At 35.4% G+C, this 26,955-nt stretch overlaps 1 protein-coding gene across 1 annotated transcript in view; it reads right to left on the reverse strand.

Moving 5' to 3' along the window:
* Positions 1-26,955, reverse strand: part of LOC111044755 (histone deacetylase 4) — a 132,283-nt gene that overhangs the window by 16,839 nt on the left and 88,489 nt on the right. Inside the window, 8 exon segments of the mRNA XM_039440657.1 lie at positions 2,368-2,550; positions 11,188-11,289; positions 12,928-13,185; positions 16,512-16,668; positions 18,397-18,693; positions 20,927-21,121; positions 21,123-21,180; positions 25,706-25,836. Coding sequence (XP_039296591.1) covers positions 2,368-2,550; positions 11,188-11,289; positions 12,928-13,185; positions 16,512-16,668; positions 18,397-18,693; positions 20,927-21,121; positions 21,123-21,180; positions 25,706-25,836 — 1,381 coding nt within the window.

The following is a 26,955-nucleotide window of genomic DNA, read 5'->3' on the forward strand; positions in this document are numbered from 1 at the left end:
TTCGAAGAGGTACTCTCTCTAGATTATAGTTCTATATTAACATATGGTATGGACATTTTTCAATTATAATTAAGGAAATAAGAAGAATATAAATACTAAAAGACGAATTTTAAACCGTTAAAAACCACCCTTAGAGTTAAAATATTGCGAAAAGATTTCTTAGTGCGCCTCTAAAGGGCCAATTGAACATACCTACCAAATTTGAACGTTTTTGGTCCGGTAGATTTTTAGTTCTGCGAGTGAGTGAGTGCCATTTCGCTTTTATATATATATATATATATATATAATTCGTCACTACTTCGCATATAACGAATTTTATAATAACTATTATGAATATATTGTCTTACCTAATTCTTATTATTGTCTTATCTGGAATGATAAAACATCACTTTCATAAAACATAACCTCACTTCCATTAAGAATGCACGGTACCATGCAACTCAAGCATAGCCAGCCACCTCTAGTACAAGGCCCCGGCCTACGATATTGCAACGTCACAGTGTAGGCCTAGAATCTAATACATGATTGGTGAAAAAGATCAGCTGGTATTTTTACTTTCCTTGCCCTATTACCATAGGTAAGGAAAGTATTGCTTTCCGAAAAAAATTAAGGTACCCCAATTTTCAAATTTCTATACGTTTCAAGGTCCCCTGAGTCCAAAAAAGTGGTTTTTGGGTATTGGTCTGTATGTGTGTGTGTGTGTGTGAGTGTGTGTGTGTATGTGCATCTGTGTACACGATATCTCATGTCCCAATTAACGGAATGACTTGAAAGTTGGAACTTAAGGTCCTTACAGTATAAGGATCCGACACGAACAATTTCTATCAAATGCAATTCAAGATGGCGGCTAAAATGGCGAAAATGTTGTCAAAAACAGGGTTTTTCGCGATTTTCTCGAAAACGGCTGGAACGATTTTGATGAAATTTATACCTAAAAAAGTCATTGATAAGCTCTATCAACTGCCACAAGTCCCATATCTGTAAAAATTTCAAGAGCTCCACCCCATCTATGCAAAGTTTGATCTTAGATTCTCAATTATCAGGCTTCAGATACAATTTAAACAAAAACTTTCGGGTGGAAAAGATTGAGCATGATAATCTCTACAATAATTAATGTTCAGTAACATTTTCACCTAAATTAAAAATAAGCTCGAAATTCAAGAATATGTGATTATCCAATTGCAAACTGTTGCCAACTGTTGATTCTATTAAATGATTCACTATGAAGAGATAGCAGACCTCGTGTGTCTCCAGAGTTATTGCCCTGTCACCAGCTGGCTCAAATCTTTGAATAGTAGACTTGAGATGCGCGGGAGCACTAGCGTCAGGTGATAAATTTTCATAACGGCAAGGAAAGTTGTGTGAGTGCGCCACACCAGATTTTTCAAAAATCTTTTTCACCAATCAAGTATTAGATTCTAGGCCTACACTGCGACGTTGCAATATCGTAAGCCGGGGCCTTGTATTGGAGGTGGCTATGACTCAAGTCGAGGCTCGACCAACATGTCGAGTCAACACTCGACTCAGTCTCACAGTCGTGAGGTCGCGGAGACTAGAATCGACTGGTCTGAGTGTCACCATTTGGAAACACATGCTCTCCACTAGAGTCCAGTCTCTTCTCGACCTGAGTCGCGAGTTGAGCCTAACTGTCGTCCATGTATGTCAAAAATTGAAATATTCTTTGTGAAAATATTTTTGAACTAGAATTTTTTTCAAATTAAGAACTACAAGACATAACCTATTTCGTATTTTGTATGTAACCTTACATAAACTAGGGATAGGAAAAGCACAAGATTACGACTTTGATTTGCACGAAGTATGACTTTATCCTATTTGATGTTATATTCTTTATTCTTTTGAAAGATACCTTGTATAGATAAATTATTATTATGTATATATCACTATTGTGAAATTGAAACCTGGAGTTATGTACGGTATTATTATCAAATTATTTCAGTATTTTTCAGTTATTAGTGATGATTTAGTGAAGTATTCTTATTTAATTTGGTTTTCAACTCTCCTAAATTCTAAATTCCTAGTTTATACATATTTTGGACTCAGAATTGGACAAAAATCATGAAGTGTAAACATAACCTATTTTTGGACAATTTCTATCTAAATTTAAGAAAGGAACAGTTTTGGGCTTTAAGCCTGTTGTTCCTTCCCCAATCATTCATAGTTGAGAATTATATTGTAGCCAATGTATAAATGTATGTAAGTATGTATGTATAAATTGACTTTCCCGAAAGCATTGTTATACATTGAATGAATAAAATTATTCTTATTACCTCAATTTCCTCTCCCTATCATTAATATAATAATATTTATATATTTATATTTATTTAGTTAATTTTATTTAATACATACTTTTCATGGCAAGTTCGACGACACAGCCGACAGCCATCCTGGCCGCAGGGGCGGTATGGAGTTCATTCCAGGTGGTATCCGAATCCACACCGACACCCCCGCAAGCCAGCCGAACAAAACTCTTGATCGGCAATTGGGACAGTTTGTTCATGTCCAACTTCTGTCTATTCAGCGGGTTGGTACCTGTAGTGGGACACAGAACAACAATACATTGATATATCAGAATATATATTATTTAGAAAAAAATCATACATTTGTAGAATATCAATATTCTAAATGTAAAAAATTATACAAAAATGCATTGACGAGCCGTTGGTGATACTGGTGGCACTGAACTCTATAAACTGTTCAATTAGTTCCATATGAATCAACTAGATAGCAGAAGCGTGCAGAAACAGTCAGAAATGAACACTGGAGTGCCCAGAGGTAGTCGAAGAATGTGAAAGACTTGTAATAGCAGAGGAAGAGAGCTGGAAAGTTATGGGCATTGAGATGGACAGTAGTAGTGAAAGGGTTAATCAGAAATCAAAATTTTCAAATCATTATTCCTGGACCGAAAATCAAGAGACGAAGCAGTGTGTGAATTCATAACCATAAGCTGGGGTTACACCAAAGTTACTAGTAGTTCTGTGAACAGTAGACCTCACGCAGTATTCTCATCCACAAGTACCTGATTGAAACTATAGACCTTATGGAAATACAGAAATAGACTGGCTTCTCCACACATCTGTGTAATCACTTGTCAGCTGATTTATGATGAATAATTCTATAGTCTGATTTTTACTCTAATATTGGCGTATGAAGGAGGCTCCTTTTTCCTTTCATACTAGTAGTTCTGTGAACAGTAGACCTCACGCAGTATTCTCATCCACAACTACCTGATTGAAACTATGGACCTTATGGAAATACAGAAATAGACTGGCTTCTCCACACATCTGTGTAATCACTTGTCAGCTGATTTATGATGAATAATTCTATAGTCTGATTTTTACTCTAATATTGGCGTATGAAGGAGGCTCCTTTTTCCTTTTTTATTATCCTTGAAATCCAAAATTTCCAAAAACCTTGTATATACGTCGACACGCAATTTAATAAGGAACATACCTGTCAAATTTCATGAAAATCTATTACCACGTTTCGCCGTAAATGCGCAACATATAAACATTTAAACATTAAGAGAAATGCCAAACCGTCGACTTGAATCTTAGACCTCACTTCGCTCGGTCAATTAATAAAATAAAGGATTCAAAATTTAAAAAATAAGTCATAGAAATTCACCGAGGATTGTTATTTCAAATAGTTTAAGATTTCATTACGTCAAGATTTCATTTTGTTAAGTTTTAAAATAGACCATTGCGGGGAGCACGGGTTTCCTACTAGTCTATAAAATAATGAAGAAAAGAACTGGCTTCAACACGTAGGGGATAGGAAATCATGAGTGACGCATCATCACGTCTCAACTACTCAACTCATTAACTTGAAATTCTGCATATAGATTCTTAATTAACCGAGGATGGTTATAGGCTATTTCAAATTCTTCAAGATTTCATTACGTCAAGATTTCAGTTTGTCAAGTTTTTTAATAGACCCTTGCGGAGGGAGAATGGGTTAGCGGCTATACTGAGGTCCACGTTATAATGGCAGTGTTTGATTAGCAATGGTATTGCTATCCTTGTCTATCATTCAACAAAGCGTTTAGGGCTATCTCTTTCTCGCTTTGCTCTGTTGCCAGAACGTCTTTTAACAATGATAATTAATTAACAAAATATTTCATCTTAATTATGAAAATTCATTATCAAATTATTGAAAAATATGATTTCATGCTAAATAAAATATTATTGATTATTTTAAACGAGAAGGAACAGATAGGCTCAACTCACACAAACGGTGAATTTTCGTTTGTGCAAATCCAATTACGAATTCTATTTTCATGGTCTTCCATTTCAATGAATATGTTTGTTTATCATCCTTCTAATATTCGTTTGTGAAAAGTATAAAGTATAAAGTAAATTTGGGGTTTTGAATCATGGGATTCTGTTGTAGTGTACCCAATTGTCGCGGGAATTATAACAAGACTCCAAAAGTGTCTGTATTCTCTTTTCCGAGAGATTAAATTTTGATTCTAAAATGTATACAAGCGATAAGAAGAAAAACTTCAATCCTACCTACATAACAACAGTTCAGTGTAAAAGAACAGTGTAAGTAAAGTGTGAGAGAAAAATTTAAAAGTGTGAAAGAACAGTAAATAAAATGTGAAATAACAGTGTAATTAGAGTGTGAAAAAAACAGTGTAAATGGAGTGTGTGAAAGAACTGTTGAACTAATAAATTAAAAAGTAAATACAAGTGTTGGAACTGTCCATAACATCATAAGATTAAAGGTTTTTCGCCACACTGCACAGAAAGCAGCTGTTTTCCAGTCCCTAAGAAGATCTGAAAGACATTGTTTGCAGACGACTCTCGTCTGACGTCAGAACAGGTTTCTTTCCGGCCTAGGCCGGAAAGAGTACCCTTTCCAGCCGCTAACATGGAACTAAGAAAGGTGGTCAAAAAACAGCTGATCAAAAAACATTTCATTATTTGTGTTCATTATTCAATAATTAAAACATTTATAATAATATGATCTTATTGTCATTTGAAAGAATAAAAAAGTATAAACTCAACCTCCCACATGATTGAACATAATCTTTTAGGTTATTTAGACAAATCAGAATGAAAAATAAAAATACTTGGACAATTTCCTGATATTCAGATTACCTCAGATTTGCTAGAGCTATCACCTTCCACTTCGGAAGTGATTAGTAAACAATTATTATTATATATATATATATATAGTTTATTTTTCTGTGTGGCGAAAAATAGCGTTCGCACCACGGGCAAAAATGTTTTTTCGCCCCACTTGGATGTAATGAGCTGGTTTACGTGCGTCATATGGAGGCCGAAAGTGATTGTTTTCTGACCAGGCCGGTAAAATTTTTACGGCCCTAGGGCTGTAAAATAACCTTGAAGTCAGCTGATTCTGATTTGATGTGAACGTGTTTACAAAATAGTTTATGAAACGGAATCAGTTTATGCTTCTAGAATTGAATAAAGTTTTTGCAATAAGATACTATTATTTTATTTGGATGAATGAAATACAAATGAGATATTATAAACTATTCAAATTCAATTTTCAGAGTATAATAGAATCTAACCTCAAACCTCCTAGTAAAGCGTTTATCACGGAACATGGTGGATAAACGGAATCATTTTATGCTTCTAGAATTCAATAAAGTATTCTGTAATAATATACTATCATTTTATTTAAATGAATAAAATACAGATAAGATATATATTATAAACTATTCAAATAATTCGATTTTCATAGAAGGATAGAACTTCTAACCTAAACTTCCATTAACATTCAGATCACATCAGATTGGCCGAATTTCAAGTGTGCTAAAACAGCTGATCAGAAATTTTTTCAAGTGTGATAAACCAGCTGATCAAAAACTTTTTCAAGTGTGATAAACCAGCTGATCAAAAACTTTTCATTATTTGTGTTTATCATTCAATAATTAAAACATTTATAATAATATCATCTTATTGTCATTTGGAAGAATAAAAAGTATAAACTCAACCTCTTACATAATTGAACATAATCTTTTAGGTTATTTAGACAAATCAGAATAAAAAATAAAAATACTTGGACAATTTCTTGATATTCAGATTTGCTAGAGCTATGACCTTCCACTTTTGCTTTCGGAAGTGCTTATAATAGACAATGAGAATAATTATTATTCTCATATATATATTGTTTATTTTTCTGTGTGGCGAAAAATTACGTTCTCACCATGGGCAAAAATGTTTTTCCGGCTCTCAATCTTTTCTAGTCCTCGGCCTACGGCCTCGGACTTGAAAACCGATTTCGAGCCAGAAAAGTCTCATTTTCGGCCCTATGTGCGAAATATACTATTCCGGCTCTCAATCTTCCCTAGTCCTCGGCCTACGGCCTCGGACATGAAAACCGATTTCGAGCCGGAAAAGTCTAATTTTCGGCCTTAGGTGCGAAATAAACTATTTCCTAACTGAAAAACATTCTCCTAATGTGTTTTTCTGTACTACAGATTTATTTTGATCAAGTCTGTGGGAGCCTCTTTCTTAAAAAAGAGTTACATCAGATTTTGTTTACCTTTGATTTACCTTTGATTTGGTAGAGAGTTAGTGGGGAGGATATTTTTAATATTCTTCCCAAAGAATGGATATTGATATGTCCAAAGCTCCGCCAATTTATGTAGATGCATAACAATATGATTATTATCTATAGTTATTATATTACAAATTGCTTTTTCATATCATATACAGTTCAATAGTTATTTTCTTAGTCTATATTATGTAAATTCATCTATAACTTTGTTGTATTGTAAGCTATTGTATGTAAGTGTATAAGCCAGTATATATTGTAATCTACATAAATAAAGTACTCAATCAATCAATCAATCAATCTCCTTTGATTCTGATACAAGCTATTATTGAGATGAATTTCAATAGCTCTATCACTGAATAGAATATGTCTATTAAGCTGAAAGTATCGAGAAATTATTGCATTTGTGGAATAAAGTGATTTATTTCAACAAATTTCTATTTAATAAAATACAAATGTCTTCAATATGGAATTTAGATAGTATTCCATCCAATAAAAAATCGATACAGTAACAATAGTTAGAGAGCATACATTGATAAGCTAGTAGAAACTACAGTAACTATGGGTGCGTACACAAAGAAAGCTGGTTGCCGGCGCCGGAAAACCAGCAGCTTGCTCCTCGAGCTTATAAGCGCGGTAAAAGCTTGAAGCCGTACATAAAGAAAGCTGGTAACAAGCGCGACAAGTCAGTTCACTTTGAGCAGTGTCAAAGATGTCTTCGTCTAGTGATGATGTGTTTTTGGCGGAGAGTGTTCATTTAAAATTATTGCAAAGGAGGAAATTCGGTGTTCATGTTATTAATAGACATAGGAAGAAACTTGGTGAATACCATCACTTGTTTCCGCAACTAAAAGGTGACCCACAACGGTTCTCCTTCCAACACTTATCTACATACACTCTGTTCGCGTGCAACTTCTCCCGTTTATCCCAAATCGCCTTCTTTTGAAAAACTTTGGAAATTAAATCATCTGTATCAACCATCTTTAAAACTACTGCACAGTACACACTACGCTAACCAACTGCAGTACAGAGACTGTACTGGAGACTAACTGTACACACAGTACAGAGACCACTCGCAGACTGAGCCAGTTGCTGGAAACCGGCTACAAGAATGTTCTCTTCATACTTGTTTGCCGGTTGACGCCGGCAGCTCGCGCTTGTTGCGCTTGTTGAGCCGGCACCGGCGTTTACTGTGTACGGGCACACTTGAAACCATGTTAAGTTCTTCTAAAGCCGGGACGCGCTTACAGCGGCTGGTTTTCCGGCGCCGGCAACCAGCTTTCTTTGTGTACGCACCCTATATTACCCACAGTATGGCCATTGAAATTTTTTTTCCTACAGTTACGTTGAAAAGTGGCCATTGCTGCACTGATTACAGAACGCAAAGAATCACTTTTCCGCTCTAGTGCGGGAAAAATTTTTCTGCACTCCAGATTTGCAACATGGCAACGCAAAATACTTAGTAGGTTATATGGAGCAACAGTGCAGCAAAATCAAAATGAAGTTGGTAACAGTGACTGCTGTGGCTGCTATAGTGAGCAGAGGTGCAACCAAGCACAACGCGCTAATTATTATTCATTATATATTATAACCAAGGACAACGAGGACTTTAGGATTTTAGGATTAAGGTTTTTATCAATAATAAAATTACACAGAAAAACATTTGATGCATTTCAGGCAATTTTACCCATAATTACCCACTTTTCATATTCAATGGTAACTGTAGGAAAAACTTAATGTGAAATACGTGCGCAAAGTTCCTCTGCTGAAACACTCAAGAAACAATTCCGCCCTCGCCTACGGCTCGGGCGTAAACGTTTCTTTCGGTGCAGCAAACTGTCACTTTGCGCACTAGTTGCACAAATAACTATTCCCGCCGCCGCCATGAAGATTCCAAATATTTGAATTTTACAATGGAGCTTATATGGGATTATAAGTAAAATCGCTTGCTTTTACTTATTAAAGTAAATTTTTGTGATTATTAACTTCGATATAATTTCTTTCATGTTTTTTCTATATTCCCAATATAGTTTTGGAACTTGAAATAGTAAATCGTAGATAATAGCGAGTAAAAATGATAGGTAGGTAACGTAACCTGAAAGCTGAATTTCCAAAAAAATACCATAAAACTTTTGAAATGTGTAGACTAATAAATATTGTAATAAATTTTGTTCCATTGACAAATAATAAAGTTCTCATATCTATTTCTAGAAGCATGATGGAATTCTAATCACAATAGATTCAGATGGAATTAAATAGAGAATGCATTTATTCAAATGCTAATTTATATACAACTATTATTTAACGAAAATCCTAAATAAATGCTGTACATCACCCCGAAGACTTCTGCTACTGCAGACATTGACAACAGGGTTAACAGCTAGATTGGAACTACTATCCAAAAATTAGCTGCCAGCCCGGGAATCGAACCCGGTACCTCCCAATTGCTAGTCAGGAATGCTTACCCTTACACCAAACTGACAATCTCTGGATAGCAGCGCTCATTTTATACGAAGCCATAGCGGCCAACCAGTTACAGATGGAATTAAATGGAGAATGCATTTATACAATAGATTCCATAACATTTAAATAGTTTGTTTTATTCAGCCAATAAGTCTGACGAAAATATTGAAAAGCACAACATTGAATATAAACTCTGGAAGAGCCAATTATTCTAGCCATAGTACTATTTGATGAATTTAATAAACATGTAAGAAATTGAAAAATAGCACAGATAACCATTATTGTTTATATTGAGTGATATTTCTAATCTTAACCACTGCTCGTGGTAATGCAACTCCAAAATCATATCAATAACTATTGTACCAACATGTTATGGGTAGGGTACTCAGCACTGAAGAGAATCAATCAGAGAAGTCAAGACGTCTTTAATCAGCACTCAATCATAGTTAAATATTTCATAAAATGTTATATTCAATTGAGCCACAAAAAATATTTAGAAATTGGATTATTTGAAGTTCGATCCAATAAATGGGATGAGGAAATACACAAAATTGAAATTTATCTTTCTACATATTTATATAGATCACTGATTACGAATAAGTTGTCCGCGAAAGCTCTAGAAGTGGTCCGCGAGGAGTCCGAGGGAAGGAAAATTGATGGTTTAAGCTTTATTAGTGTTTTTTAACGTTATCTTTTTTGTCTATATTAAAAGTATAATCAATTTCTCTTCGAAAATGATATATCAAACTCATCTTAAGTTCATAATATGTTTCCAATCGGTAAAATAAGTGATAAGTGATAAGTTGCAAATGTCTAATGCTATAAGATAGGACTTTAAAGTTTGTTTGGAATCTTAATGGCGGATTTGTACCATGTGACCGAGCTAACCAATCAGAAGCGTGACAGTCAATGGCCATACTGTGGGTAATATAGTTACTGTAGTAGAAACTACTACGATCTAGGAAGAATCAATCTACATGTTATGACGTCATTAATTAGATGTGTGGCCTGAACCAGTACCTACTATTACTTCAGGCCCCACAACTGATCTCTAATATACTATGACGTCATCACATGTAGATCGATGATCTACTGGCGGTAAGCAAGCTAAATAAGAGCGCTGATGCTTGTTATCACATCTGATATGGTAATCAACAAAATTGGAATGACAAATTCAATTTTCACGGTCTTCCATTTTAATGAATATGGTTTGTTTATCATTCTTTTAATATTTTTTTGTTTGTGAAAAGTAATAATGAATTTCGGGTTTTAAGTCATGGGATACTGCTGTGTACCTAATTGTCGCGGGAATTGTAACAAGACTCCAAAAGTTTCCATAGAAACTTTTTCTTTTTTAGTTTTTTTTTCTAGTTTTCTTTTTCGAAAGAATGAACCTTTGAAACGAAAATGGATACGACGAGGGATAAGAAGAAAGAACTTAAATTCTACAAAACAACGGTTTACATGAAGTGTAGAAGAACAGTGTAAATAAAGTGTGAGTGGAAAATTTAAAGAACAGTGTAAATAAAATGTAAAATAACAGTGCAAATAAAGTGTGTAAAAGAACTTTTGAACTAATAAATTAAAAAGTAAATGCAAAGTGTTGGAACTGTCCATAACATCATAATATTAAAGGTTTTACCTAACTGAATAAAATTCACCTGATGGGTTTCTTTGTACCACAGATTTTTTGTGATCAAGTTTGTGGGAGCCTCTTTCTTAAAAAAGAGTTAAATCTTATTTGGTTTATCTTTGATTTACCTCTCCTTCGATTCTGATACAGGCTATTATTAAGTATTTTTGGTTGAGATGAATTTATCAATAGCTTTTATCACTGAATTGAGTAGGCCTATGTCTACCAAGCTGAAAGTATGGATAAATTATTGCATATGTGGAATAAAGTGTTTTTATTTCAATAAAATTTATATTTAATAAAATACAAATGTCTCCAATCTGAAATTTAGATAGTATTTCATCTAATGAAAAATCGATACAGTAACAAAAGTTACATTGATAAGCTAGTAGAAACTACTATGATCTAGGAAGAATCAATCTACATGTTATGACGTCATTAATTAGTTGTGGGGCCTGAAGTAATAGTAGGTATTGCCTGAACTAATAGTAGGTATTGATATAAGCCGATCTTTTATATATTATATTATATAGATTACTCACCAAAAAGGAGAACATGAGCTTCACTATGGCACACTTGTAACTCTTCCAGTGATGCCTTCCTGGATCGAACTCTTTCACACCTCTGCACTAGACCTGTTTCACCTGCAAAAATTATTAATAAATTACAATTCAAAGATATGGAACAGGTTGCATGTGAATTTGTTAAATTTAACCCCGGTTAAGTGTCGTCATCTGTAGTGATAAACAACAATATTTTTATTATCTTACTAGTAGGTAACCCGTGCTTCGCAAGGGTCTATTTTTAACTGCAAAATGAAAACTTGACGTAATAAAAAATCGAAATTTGAAAATAGACCTATAACCATCCTCGGTTAATGAAGAGTCTATATGCAAAATTTCAAATTAATCAGTTGAGTATATTTCAGACGTGATGATGCGTCAAACATAATTCCCTATTCCTTACGTGTATAAGCCAGTTCTTTTCTTTATTATAGTATAGAAAACTGAAGAATAAAATTCTGTGAAACCTCACAGAATCATATTGATTTTTCCAATACATCAATAAATTTTAGTTCGATTAGGATCCTCCTCAATTTGAATCAGGCAGCCTTTTGTTTTCCCAATTCCAAACAAAATACCTAAAATACTCGTTTCACTGGGAATTCGTGTCTGATAGTACATTATAACTGAAGAATATAAATTATTTCTTATTTTATTGTGATCTATTCATGTTTTTCTTATGAAATTCAATTATAGGCCTACAGCATGAAGATTATAGGCCTACAGGCCTACATCCAATTCATTTGTACTGGTGGCAAAATTTTACATTGAAAATAATTATTTGATAAAATCCAAGTTCAATAGTAATGAAAACAAATTCCTTCAAAAAATAATTGATAATAATACGTTTCGAGGGAAAAAATTAAGAACAAAAAAATGGGAAGCCTCGGGGAGATTCGAACCGAGGACCCATCGCTCCGTGAGCAGGCCTTTTACCGCTGCACTACATAGACGTTCGTAAATGGAAGTCTTATAAACTGCTCATAAATAGACACACTTTGGGCTATGAAACTTCATGTAGCCTACGGTAGCATAGATGAATTTGAACATTAATTCTTAAAAATCTAGAAGGAAAATTGAAATTTGGGCTTCCAGGTGCACGAGATTGATATTTTTAGAATCTATGTTCAAAATTTGGAGATCTAAATCATTCCCGTTTTTCCGGTATGCAATCCACAAGTTGACATGTTTTGATGCGAACAAACGAACTCACGTCGTCTTTTAACAATGTAGAATTAATAATTAATTAACAAAATATTACATCCGAAATTATGAAAATTTATTATGAAATTATTGAAAAATACAATTTCTTGCTTAATAAAATCAAATTGATTATTTCAAACGAGAATGAACAGTTAATATAACATTAATAAACCTGTATCAGCTACCGTCTATAGAAGACATTGACAAGACAGAGGTTAGGCAACGTTGTTCTCCTATCATTCTCCACTGCCATTATAACGTGGACCTCACTATAAGCGCGTTTACACTATTATCACTTTCAAATTCATTCGGTACAGTACACAATTATTGCTTTAATATTAGTGAGTTTGCCCATTTACCAAGCTTATTTTTGTACCTTAACTAGGCTTTCGATAGCAGGAGTGATAGGGGGATGAGTGTTGGGACCGATGAAATTTAGTATTTATCATTTTTCTGGGCTAATGCCAATCTCCTTCTATGTTTCTTAATAGGGTAAGTTTTCAGTTTTATTCTCACCTAGCCTGGCCCACACACTCTGCAGCCGGCCTCCGTGCTCGAGATGGCAGCTGTTGTCGCCACACACACAGGCGTGCTTGAGCATGAGGCTGTCGAATGCCAGGCCGGTGGTGGCCTGAGGGTGGGGAGAGCTACCACTAGCACTGCCACTACACGAGGAGTCAGGGCCACCAGCGTTCACCAGGGCCACCAGCGGCGAGGAGAGGGCACGTGACAACGGGCGGCCCACCTGCGAGGTGCGGGGGCTGAACGCCGAACCTAAAACAACAATATTTTAACAATTATACATAGTGAGTTTTCAATTAAATACATGAAACAATAATTCAGTTCTCATAAAAATGTATATAAAGAAGATGAAGCGGAGAACAAGAAGAAGGAGGAGACGAAGATGAAGAAGAAGAAGAATATGGAGGAGACGATGAAGGAGGAGAAGAAGAATAATAATAATGAAAATTTGAAGAGAATTTGAAAATTTTAAATGCTAACACAGAGATCGTAACTCGTAACTGATCCAACAAAAACTTTAACCGCGCATGCGCAACTATTGGTTAGTTCGCCCTATAGTGAGGTCCACGTTATAATGACAGTATTTGATCAACTTTGGTTTTGCTATCCTTGTCTATCATTCGACAAAGCCGGTGGTACTATCCTTTTATAGGTGCCAATTACGATTTTTACAGTGTAGAAATATAATTAATTAATGCAGAGAATCGGCATCGCTATTCTCCTATCTTTATCTACTGCCATTATAACGTGGACCTCACTATAGTAATTCATTATTATTGATTTTGCCTAGGAAACGTTGATTTACGAAATCTAGTACACTATGATGATTATGATTAAGAAGAAGTAGATGAAGAAAAAGAAGTAGAAAACGTAGTTGAAGAAGAGTGGAAGATGAGGATGATATAAAAAGATATAAAAAGAAAGTTAATTAATTTTTCGCCCCACTTGGATGTAATGAGCTGGTTTTCGTGCGTCATATGGAGGCCGAAAATGATTGTTTTCTGACCAGGCCGGTAAAAGTTTTACGGCCCTAGGGCTGTAAAATAACCTTGAAGTCAGCTGATTCTGTTTTGATGTGAACGTGTTTACAAAATGGTTTATGAAACGGAATCAGTTTATGCTTCTAGAATTGAATAAGTATTCTGCAATGAGTTACTATCATTTAATTTGGATGAATAAAATACAGATAAGATATATATTATAAATTATTCAAATTCGAATTTCATAGTAGGATAGAACTTCTAACCTAAACTTCCGAAGTCAACGACAACAAGCATTGTTGACGTTGACATTCAGATTGGCCAAATTTAAGTGTGCTAAAACAGCTGATCAAAAAACTTTTCATTATTTGTGTTTATTATTCAAGAATCAAAACATTTATAATAATATCATCTTATTGTCATTTGGAAGAATAAACTCAACCTCTTACATAATTGAACAAAATTTTTTAGGTTATTTATACAAATCAGAATAAAAAATAAAAATACTTGGACAATTTCCTGATATTCAGATTACCTCAGATTTGCTAGAGCTATGACCTTCCTGTTTTGCTTTCGGAAGTGCCTAATAAACAATTATTCTCATATTTATATTGTTTATTTTTCTGTGTGGCGAAAAATAACGTTCTCACCATGGGCAAAAATGTTTTTCCGGCTCTCAATCTTTTCTAGCCAGAAAAGTTTCATTTTCGGCCCTAGGTGCGAAATATACTATTACTCTCATTACTGAAAAGTCTTGTGACTTCTCATTTATCTACCTACTCCTTATATCCATCCCCCTTCCTCCTCTCATTTTCCTCCTTATTCTGCACCTTCTCCACCTTCTATCTTCTATCTTTATCCACTGCCATTATAACGTGGACCTCACTATAGGAACTTGCCAAGCTCGAGCTCTGTTCGCGTTCCGCTCTGTTCGCGTTCCGCTCTTGTTCCTTGTTCGACCTGGGTTCATCTATCGATCTGCTCGAGTGACGTTCGATTGCGGAGCAGAGCGTAAGTCTGTAAAGCACCTTTAGAATCAAGTCGACGCTTTTGCATTTCTCTTTATTTATGTTTTTATGTTTATATATTTATATGTTGCGCATTTACAGCGAAACGCAGCAATAGATTTTCAAGACATTTGACAGGCATGTTCCAATTTGAATTTCGCGTCGACGTATACATACGGTTTTTTTTTGAAAATTTGCATTTTAAGGATAATACAAAAGGAAAAGGAGTCTCCTTTGAACGTCAATATTACCGTGAAAGTCAGATTTTGGAATTATTCTTCATAAATCAGCTGTTTAGTGGACTATAATACTACCTGTTCAAAAACATCGAACATCATGGAAATGTATTTTTCCATCAACGTTAGTAGACAGTTGACTATAATACTACCCGTTCAAAAACATCGAACATCTTGAAAATGTATCTTTCCATCAACGTTAGTAGACAGTTGACTATAACACTACCCGTTCAAAAACATCGAACATCTTGAAAATGTATGTTTCCATGAACGTTGTAGACAGTTGCAGCCAGACCTGATAACAGCGCTCACACTCACATTCCGGGACGACACGTCACGGTACGATAGGACAGAAAGCTCTATGTTTATTTAGGATTTTTTCACGACATTTTTGATTATTCATCATAAATCAGCTGTTTAGTGGACTATAATACTACCCGTTCAAAAACATCGAACATCTTGAAAATGTATCTTTCCATCAACGTTGTAGACAGTTGCAGCCAGACCTGATAACAGCGCTCACACTCACATTCCGGGACGACACGTCACGGTACGATAGGACAGAAAGCTCTATGTTTATTTAAGATGTTTTCTAGACATTTTAAATCAAGAATTATTCATAAATCAGCTGCCAAGTGGATTATAAATTGCATGCCATGACGCATGCAATTTAATATCTCAATGTAACTTGGTGAAAAATCAGCTGCTGTATGGACTATCAATTGCATGCCTCATTGGATGCAATTTTATGCACTATTAAATGAACTATTGATTGCATGCAATAACGCATGCAATTAATAACTAAGATAACATAGTATTGTCTCTCGACCTTCCTCTGATTTGAACTCTGGCTGACCTGTTGCCAGTATGTCTTGTAGAAGATTAGCTTTTGATTTGAACCCCAACAGCCATTAGCCGTTTTCACACCGATATCTCGCCGACACGACATACAGACAGGATTTACTCTGATGGACAGTATAAGAGGAGGTTGTGGTTTATAACTGCGCGAGGTCTACTGTTCACAGAACTACTAGTAATAACCCGGTACCTCCTAATTGCTAGTCAAGTATGCCCACCCTTACACAAAGCTAACAATAATCAAACTGACAGAATTAACCGTCTAAAAGAATATCTATTGATTATGGAAAGATACATTAAAGCTCCTAGTGTATCTTTTCAGATGAAACACGTTGCTTTTGAGAAGATACAAAAGAGCATCTGTTGCTTATGGAAAGATACATTAAAGCTCCTTGTGTATCTTTACGGATGCAACACGTTGCTTTTGAGAAGATACAAAAGAGCATCTGTTGATTATGGAAAGATAAATTTTCAAAAATGTTCAATGTTCATCTTACCTTCACTAACTTGCAGTGTATGTCTCATCATGAGATCTCTCTGTTGCTGCAGAAATGTTTCTCTCTCTTTCTGCTGTCGACACATCTCACTCTCCTCTCCGTTGTCTCTCTCACTCCTACTGCGGTCTCTGTCGGTCAGGTCGATCACTTGACAGTTCTACAAAACAAAAATATATCAACTTAAAATACAAATTTTAAAGATTGTTCAATAGTCAGGTGAAATGAAAAAATATGTGTTTTTCTATGTTTAAATGATTATCAGAAAATCATTCCCAGAACTAATGACCTTCGAACTTATATTCATTTCCCTCATATCCTCATATGTTCATGCCACTTATACAGTATTCTACAAGATAGAGAAAAAAACAAAAAAGGAGAAGAAGAAAATAGTATCTGAAATCACGTGGACGGGAAGGGGCCTTTGCAGGCGAGAATGGCGCTTTCATTCGGGCACTGCAAAAGACATTCACGTCCAAGTAACGTACACTATTCTTTAGATGGAAAATACTGAGATATTGTAATTATTTAAATGCTAATAAATTAATTATTATTAAACGAAAATCCAAATTAAATGCTGCAATTCACCCCGAAGTCTTCTACTACTTCTGTAAACAGCTAGATGGAAATTCGATGAGCTCTACTATTCAAAAACTATTTGTCAGCCCGGGAATCGAACCCAGTACCTCCTAATTGCCGGTCAGGGATGCTTAAGGGTAAGGGATGCTTACCCTTAAGCATCCTAGTGGTTACACTATTCCTTGTCATAATAATCTAAAGAATACTATTGAGGAATAGAAAAAAATTAACTGCTTGTGATGAATTTACTACATGCATTCTATAAACATGAACTAGTTTACAAATTCCGAATCAGGAATTATGTGGAAGTTGACAAAACTTCCACCTGGAGCGCTGAAGGTGTTTTTTTGTAGCAGTTATGCTGTTCCTATTTCGGAACTAGGAAACATACTCAACTGTAAAGAAATAGTTATTTGTATATCTAGAGTGAAAAGTACGACTTTTTCTCCCTGTGGGAAAAAGTTAGAAGCCCGAGGCGAAGCCGAGGGCAACAATTTTCCTGAGGGAGAAAAAGTATTTTTCGCTGGTGATGTACACAACATTTTTCCTCCATCTACATTTTTTTATAGAAACTGCAAATAAAATCATTTTAATAACTTACGTATTGGTGACAATGTTTCCCAACAACATAACCTAAAATCTAAAACCTAAAAACCGGTCGTCTGATTGGCACTGCCCGATTGCGCTATCTATCGGCAAAAGTTGTAACAATTATATCAGCTGAGCAGCTACCAAAAATGGCTGACTCCAGATCACGCGGTTCAGATTTGAATTGCAGATCAAAAATATTTGTTGGCTGGTATTTTGAATAGAATAAAATATTTTAAAAATTGTATAAATTTTCATCTTCTACTAATGTTAAGAATAGAATAATTATCATACAAACATATATTTCATGAGTTAATCAAATTTCTGGTTGTGGTATTGAATTCAGTTGACTCAATGACAGACACCTCTATTATGCTTTCTCATCTGAGCTTAGACCTTCTAACCTATTACAATGTAAGTTTCAAAATAGAGATGCTCCCCATGTTATTTAAATGGAGTCACTTTTACTCCCTAGGGAGTTTTTCTGTTTTTTACTACCGAGAGCGAAAAAGTGACACTTTAGTATTAGGTTTCAGGGAGTTAAGTAAGTACTTTAGACAGTAGGTGGAGGAAAACATATGATTTCATTGCAGTAGAGTATGCTGTAATGAGAATCATATGTTTTTTTGTTCTGCAAACAGATGTTTAACGGCTTGATTTCATGTATGGGAAACAGCTGAGATTGAATGACTATGACAAAAATAAATAAACGATTACTTACATCATCATTGATAGTTTCCTCCTCCAAATGCAATTTCGCCCGACTGCCCACCCTGGTCAATACAGTCTGCCTGATCTGTTGCTTCAGCATCTGACTGTGACTTGAACCCATTTTGGATGCGGTAGGCCCCATCACGCCCCCTGGGCCCCCTGAAGGGGCAGTACCCAGCAGGGCCGGATGCCCCAGGGGCAGGGGCGCCGACTGGGTGCGCCCCAGGGGCCGGTGTGTGCCCCCCGAAGGCTTAGTGGACAGATTCGTGGCAGACGGTCCGCCCTTGTGAAGACGGGCGTGTGCTACCTGCAATACACACCACACAATAAATCATTAATAAAACATTTTTAAAATATCTGAATCATTAAAAAATTTTACCTCAAGATGGCTCACACGCATTGGAATTTTATTTTAAAATAAAATTTTTAATATGATTTATACAGTATAAGTTTTCAATAAGATAATATCTTATTACATTATATCTTAATTCTTACAGATAATATCTTATATTAGATAATAACATAATTATTATGTTCTTAGTTTCTATGTTCTAAAAACTGTGGTGTGGCGCACTCAAACAACTTTCCTTGCCATTACGAAAATTGATCACCTGACGCTAGTGTTCACGCGCATCTCAAGTCTACTGTTCAAAGATCTGATCCAGCTGGTAACAGGACAATAACGCTGGAGACACACGAAGTCTGCTATTTCTTCATAGTGAATAATTTAATGGAATCAACAGTTTACAATTGAATAATAAAATTTTCTCGAATTTCGAGCTCATTTTCTTCAATTTTAGGTGAAAATGTTACTGAACATTAATTGTAGAGATTTTCATGTTCAATCTTTTCCACTTGAAACTTTTTGTTTATATTGTATCTGAAGCCTGATAATTGGGAATCTAAAATCACAGTTTGCATTGATGGGGCGGAGCTCCTGAAATTTTTTACAGATAAGGGACTTATGGCAGTTGATAGAGCTTATCGATGACAATTCAAGGTATAAATTTGATCAAAATCGTTGGATTCGTTTTCGAGAAAATCACGAAAAACCCTGTTTTTGACAACATTTTTGCCTTGAATTGCATTGATCGAAATTGTTCGTGTCGGATCCTTATATTATAAGGACCTTAAGTTCCAAATTTCAAGTCATTCCGTTAATTGGGAGATGAGATATCGTGTACACAGACAAGCATACACTCATATACACACACATACCGACCAAAACCAAAAACCACTTTCTTGGACTCACGGGAAATTTATAAATTCTTCTTCTTCTTCTTGGCTGTGCCTTATCCCATTTAAATGTGGTCGGCATTCCTTCCTCTTAGTCTGCCTCTCCACAAAGCCCTATCCAATGCTTCCTCTCTCCTCCAACCACTCTCCCGCAAGTCAGCCGCTATTCTATCTGCCCACCTCATCCTAGGTCTACCTCGTCCTCTCACACCATCCTGCACTCTTTGTCCAACATAATCCTCCTCCCGTCGCTGTACATGCCCAAACCACCTCATCCTTGTCTCCTGCATTTTCTTTCCCAGTGGTCCAACTTTTACAGTGCCTCTGATCAATTCATTTCTTATTTTATCTCTTCTTGTAACCCCACACATCCATCTCAACATTCTCATCTCAGTCACTTCCATCTTTCGTTCCTGTTTCTATGAAAATGGGCCATGTTTCTGTTCCATACAGCATAGCTGGCCTCACAACTGATCTATACATTTTTCCCTTCATTTGAAAATTCACTCTCTTATCACAAAGAACACCACTCATTTTTCTCCAGTTCATCCATCCACAATTTATTCTATGCTGTATTTCCACATCAAGCCCTCCATCTCTTTGGTAGAGAGTTAGTGGGGAGGATATTTTTAATATTCTTCCCAAAGAATGGACATTGATATGTCCAAAGCTCCGCCAATTTATGTAGATGCATAACAATATGATTATTATCTATAGTTATTATATTACAAATTGCTTTTTCATATCATATACAGTTCAATAGTTATTTTCTTAGTCTATATTATGTAAATTCATCTATAATTTTGCTATAATGTAAGCTATTGTATATAAGTGTATAAGCCAGTATATATTGTAATCTACATAAATAAAGTACTCAATCAATCAATCAATCTTTCTGTACACTTGAACCCAGGTACTTAAAACAGGCAACTGGTTGGAGTTGGTTTTCTTCAAGCTGTAAGGGTAGCCCATCATTGTTTAAATTTAACGGGAAATTTAGAAATTGGGGTACCTTAATTTTTTCGGAAAGTGAGTAAGTTTTCGGATAAGCAAAATACTTTCCTTACCTATGGTCTATGGTAATAGGGCAAGGAAATTAATAATATGAATTTATATGAAAAATTTACTACGATGGACAGTATTAGAGGAGGCTGTGGTTTATAACCGATTTACAGCCTATGGTTCATAGCCTGTTAATAACCTTCACTAGAGAGTTAAGTGTAAGAGAGGGCCGACTGCGCCCTAACTTCGCTCTCTACGAAATAAAGGCAGTAATTCAATTCAATTCAATTCAATTCACTAACCTGTGTATCAGTGATGGGTGTGCCATGATAGATGGTTGGTAAATGCCTCTGCTGCTCCATAGCCTGCATATGTTGCCTTGTGCTCTGCAGGCTGTGCGTCGGTGAACTGGTCGACGAACTGTATTCACCCGCCTCTATCACAGGCAGAGTGGGGTAGTAGGGCAGGGTTCCACTCAGCATCTGCCCGGTTAGGGGGGGTTCCGAACCGCGCTGTGAATGCGGCTCTCACTTCTGCTTCCGATACTGGTGCCAATCTGCAACAAAAAATTGAAAATTAATAGTAATAATAATAGACAATAAAAACAACCTATTTAACAAACAGTATTTCAAAAATAGAAGAAAAAATGAAATGTCGACACTAGAACATATACATTGTTGACCGAACGTAGTCAGGTCTATGTTTTAACTCTGATTTTCTTTTGTCTGTCTGTGTGTAACGCATTTACGGCCAAACGCGTTGATAGAATTCGATGAGATTTGCCAGGAATATTCCTTTTTCTACTCCGCGTCCATGTATACGCTAGTTATACATCATTGCATTTTAAGGATAATATGCAAAGAAAAGGAATTCCTCCATACTCTGATAACACTATATATATATCATCTACTTTGAAGATAGGATCAATCAGACTATGGATATTATTCATAATCAATCAGCTGACAAGTGGATTATTCATTGCATGCATTACACAGATGTCTGGCCGAGTCTATTTCTATAAGGTAGGGTTTCAATATGTTTTATGATGCGTGCCCATCAGTATCATCTCTATTTATCCATCAGTATTTCTCTTAATGTTTAAATGTTGCGCATTTACGGCGGAACGCGGTAATAGATTTTCATGAAATTTGACAGGTATGTTCCTTTTTTAATTGCGCGTCGACGTATATACAAGGTTGTGGTCAACAGACACATTTTTTTCAGTAATAAACGATCTTGTTCTCTAAAATGATTTCTTATTTCTGTAGATACTAGTAGTTCTGTGAACAGTAGACCTCACGCAGTATTCTCATCCACAAGTACCTGATTGAAACTATAGACCTTATGGAAATACAGCAATAGACTGGCTTCTCCACACATCTGTGTAATCACTTGTCAGCTGATTTATGATGAATAATTCTATAGTCTGATTTTTACTCTAATATTGGCGTATGAAGGAGGCTCCTTTTTCCTTTTAAACTAGTAGTTCTGTGAACAGTAGACCTCACGCAGTATTCTCATCCACAAGTACCTGATTGAAACTATAGACCTTATGGAAATACAGCAATAGACTGGCTTCTCCACACATCTGTGTAATCACTTGTCAGCTGATTTATGATGAATAATTCTATAGTCTGATTTTCACTCTAATATTGGCGTATGAAGGAGGCTCCTTTTTCCTTTTATATTATCCTTGAAATGCAAAATTTCCAAAAACCTTGTATATACGTCGACGCGCAATTAAAAGGAACATACCTGTCAAATTTCATGAAAATCTATTACCGCGTTTCGCCGTAAATGCGCAACATATAAATATTTAAACATTAAGAGAAATGCCAAACCGTCGTCTTAAAACTTAGACCTCACTTCGTTCGGTCAATTAAAAATAAACGAAAATAGACTTTATAGAAAGATTTCCACTTCTACTATATCGTCTTCGGTGGAGGAGACTAGGGTTGACGGAAAGATTGATTGATTGAGTACTTTATTTATGTAGATTACAATATATACTGGCTTATACACTTATATCCAATAGCTTACAATACAGCAAAATTATAGATGGATTTACATAATATAGACTAAGAAAATAATTTTGAACTGTATATGATATTAAAAAAGCTATTTTGGATAACTATAGATAGAAGAACCTATGAAGAACTATATGAAGAAAAGAAGAAGGAATTTGGAATAACTATAGATATATTATAATTGACCGAGCGAAGTGAAGTCTAAGATTCAAGTCGACGGTTTGGCATTTCTTTAAATGTTTATATGTTGCGCATTTACGGCGGAACGCGGTAATAGATTTTCATGAAATTTGACAGGTATGTTCCTTTTTTAATTGCGCGTCGACGTATATACAAGGTTTTTCGAAATTTTGCATTTCAAGGATAATATAAAAGGAAAAAAGAGCCTCCTTCATACGCCAATATTACAGTAAAAATCAGACTATAGAATTATTCACCATAAATCAGCTGACAAGTGATTACACAGATGTGTGGAGAAGCCAGTCTATTGCTGTATTTCCATAAAGTCTATTGTTTCAATCAGGTACTTGTGGATGAGAATACTGCGTGAGGTCTACTGTTCACAGAACTACTAGTATAAAAGGAAAAAGGAGCCTCCTTCATACGCCAATATTTCAGTAAAAATCAGACTATAGAATTATTCACCATAAATCAGCTGACAAGTGATTACACAGATGTGTGGAGAAGCCAGTCTATTGCTGTATTTCCATAAAGTCTATTGTTTCAATCAGGTACTTGTGGATGAGAATACTGCGTGAGGTCTACTTTACACAGAACTACTAGTATATTACGTCACAAGGATGTGAAGGGGCCTTTTGCAGGCGAGAATGATGTTTCTAGTCGAGGCGATAGCCGAGACTAGAATTCCATTCGACCACTGCAAAAGACATTCATGACCAAGTAACGTACACTATCTTTTGTCATAATAATTTAAAGAAGAATAATTGAGAGACAGAAAACATTACCTGCTTGCACTGAAGTTACTACATGCATTCTATAAACATAATCATTTTAATAGTAGGTTTTGGTTTAATCACTTCATTATTACTTTTTCCTACAGTTACGTTGAAAAGTGGTCATTGCTGCACTGATTACAGAACGCAAAGAATCACTTTTCCGCTCTAGTGCGGGAAAAATTTTTCTGCACTCCAGATTTGCAACATGGCAACGCAAAATACTTAGTAGGTTATATGGAGCAACAGTGCAGCAAAATCAAAATGAAGTTGGTAACAGTGACTGCTGTGGCTGCTATAGTGAGCAGAGGTGCAACCAAGCACAACGCGCTAATTATTATTCATTATATATTATAACCAAGGACAACGAGGACTTTAGGATTTTAGAATTAAGGTTTTTATCAATAATAAAATTACACAGAAAAACATTTGATGGATTTCAGGCAATTTTACCCATAATTACCCACTTTTCATATTCAATGGTAACTGTAGGAAAAACTTAATGTGAAATACGTGCGCAAAGTTCCTCTGCTGCACTCAAGAAACCATTCCGCCCTCGCCTACGGCTCGGGCGTAAACGTTTCTTTCGGTGCAGCAAACTGTCACTTTGCGCACTAGTTGCACAAATAACTATTATATGATGGTTTAATTATATAATTTGGCACTCATCAGCATCATTAATTTGCATCATCACTTGATTTAATTAGTTCAATAGTATAATAGTTTAATTACTTTATTATTATTTTAATATTATAGTTTATTTAAATAATTAATTATGCATGAGAATTTTCATGATGATATTATAATTTATAGTATTTTACATTATTATGATTTGAGTTAAGGAGGCAGTTGTGGGTTTCGACATGTTGTCTCCAAAGAGATATTGTAGAATAAATCAATAAATAAACATAACTTAGTTTACAAATTCCGAATTAGGAATTTTGTGGAAGTTGACAAAGCTTCCACCTTGATCACTAAAAGGAGGCTTTTGTACCAGTTTTGCTGTTCCTAATTCGGAACTAGGAAACATACTCGACTGTAAAGAAAACATATGATTTTATTACAGTATAGTATCATAGAGAAACAATAGCGTAAGTAGATATCCCATGGTATAGGGCGTTTATGTCGCAAGTTTTACTGTTATCCCAAGCCGATAGTTCACATAGTTCTTTCCTATGCAGCTGTGTGACGCTGGTAGTCTCTCAAATTGTGCCATTCATACACTATCACCCCAACAAAACAGTAAAAATTGACAATAATCGACAGTAATCGGCTTGAGATAACAGTAAAAGTTGCGACATAAATTCCCTATACCATGGGATATCTACTTACGCTATTGTTTATCTATGATAGTATGCTGTAATGAGAATCATGTTTATTTGTTCTACAATCAGCTGTTTACCGGCTTGATTTCATGAATGTAAAACAGCTGAGATTGAATGACTATGACAAAAATGAATAAAAAGATACACTAAAAAATAAATAGTACAGTTTTCCTGTAGATCCTTGAAAGGTCTAAATACAGTGGAACCTTGATATAGTACACCCCGTTATTGTACATTTCTCTTTATAGTACATTTTTCTGCAATCCCTTGAAACATCCATATACAGTAGAACCTCGATAAAGTGGACCCCGATTTATCACAACATTCCCCATTATAGTACATTTTCTGCAGTCCCTTAAAATATCCATATAGCTTCCAATCTTGATATAGTACCCCTTCCCCGTTATAGTACATTTTTCTGCAGTCCATTGAAACGTCCATATAGTAGAATCTCGATAAACGTACACCTCGTTATAGTACATTCTCGTTATATAGTAGATTTCCCGCTAAAAAATAAATAGTACAGTTTTCCTGTAGATCCTTGAAAGGTCTAAATACAGTGGAACCTTGATATAGTACACCCCGTTATTGTACATTTCTCTTTATAGCACATTTTTCTGCAGTCCCTTGAACCGTCTACATAAGCTCAATATAAGTAGCCTACACCTCGTTATAGTGGCTTCTCGTTATATAGTACCTCGTATATAAATTAACATTATGATGAATGAATTATTAGTATTTTAATGAATTAATATTACTATTTTTGAGGCACATACCTGGTTTCAGATTGTGACGAGGAGGTGGGAGGTCGTCCCAGGGAGATGTTGGGCATGGAGGGTGATTGGTAGAGAGCCGACAGATCTGTCATACTGCCAGCTGTGGCCGGGTTGTACGGCGATTTGCCCTCCTGAAACACACCACAAAACACAACCACATTCATTTATAATAAGAAAACAAAGATATTGTCAAATTTCACTAAAAATTTATTAAAAACTTTAAAACAGAACCATGGTTTCACGTAGTTAACCAACGCATCATCAGCTGTACTGATGATGATATCAGATGTATCAGATGTACTGTTTGAGCTGATGATGCGTTGGTTAACTACGTGAAACCATGGTTCTGTTTTAAAGTTTTAAATAAATTTTTAGTGAAATTTGACAATATCTTTGTTTTCTTATTATGGAGAGATTTCACAACATCACCATCAATTCTACTAATCACATTCATTTATTTCATTCACATAAATATCCTCATGCTTAATTTGTGGGCCCAGGTGAACACTATAGTGAGGTCCACGTTATAATGGCAGTTAAGAAAGATAGCAGAACAACGTTGCCGATCCTCTGTCTTGTCAATGCCTTCTGTAACGATTCAAACACCCCGCTCTCATAGGATATTAATTATTAGAATAGCGGAGTCATCACTCAGGCCACCAAATTGGACTTTTGTACCGGTGAGCTGAGAGAGTGATGACCGTGTAGAGGCGAAACTAGAGGGAGAACGTTCCGAGACGCGCTAGAGGAAGGTTGTGCGTGAGATAGTGAGATGTAGTTTTTAGTAATGTGATTGAGGACTGATTATGAATAGAGAGAGAGAGAGAGTATAGATGTTTGTTATGGGATTTTTTTCAATAGAGTGAGATTGTTTTGGTGAATTTGCGTATTTATTTAAGAATATTATCCTATAAAAGTAGCAGGGCCCAGGACCCAAAAAACCTGGTGGTGGCAGCTCTACTGGAGAGCACTGTCATGCTCGCCACGCACGCCACACTTCCATAGACGGTAGCTGATACAGGTTTATTGATGTGATATTAACTGTTCATTATCGTTTAAAATAATCAATTATATTCTACTAAGCAAGAAAATATATTTTTCAATAATTAATGTTGCCGATCCTCTGTCTTGTCAATGCCTTCAATAGACGGTAGCTGATACAGGTTTATTTATCTAATATTAACTGTACCATTTTCTAGAAAAGTTTTTAAAATTAAATAACAGATTAAAACCACAAATTAAAACTAGTT

The sequence above is a fragment of the Nilaparvata lugens genome, chromosome 14, assembly GCF_014356525.2.
Source record: "Nilaparvata lugens isolate BPH chromosome 14, ASM1435652v1, whole genome shotgun sequence".
In the NCBI taxonomy this organism is placed as follows: domain Eukaryota; kingdom Metazoa; phylum Arthropoda; class Insecta; order Hemiptera; family Delphacidae; genus Nilaparvata; species Nilaparvata lugens.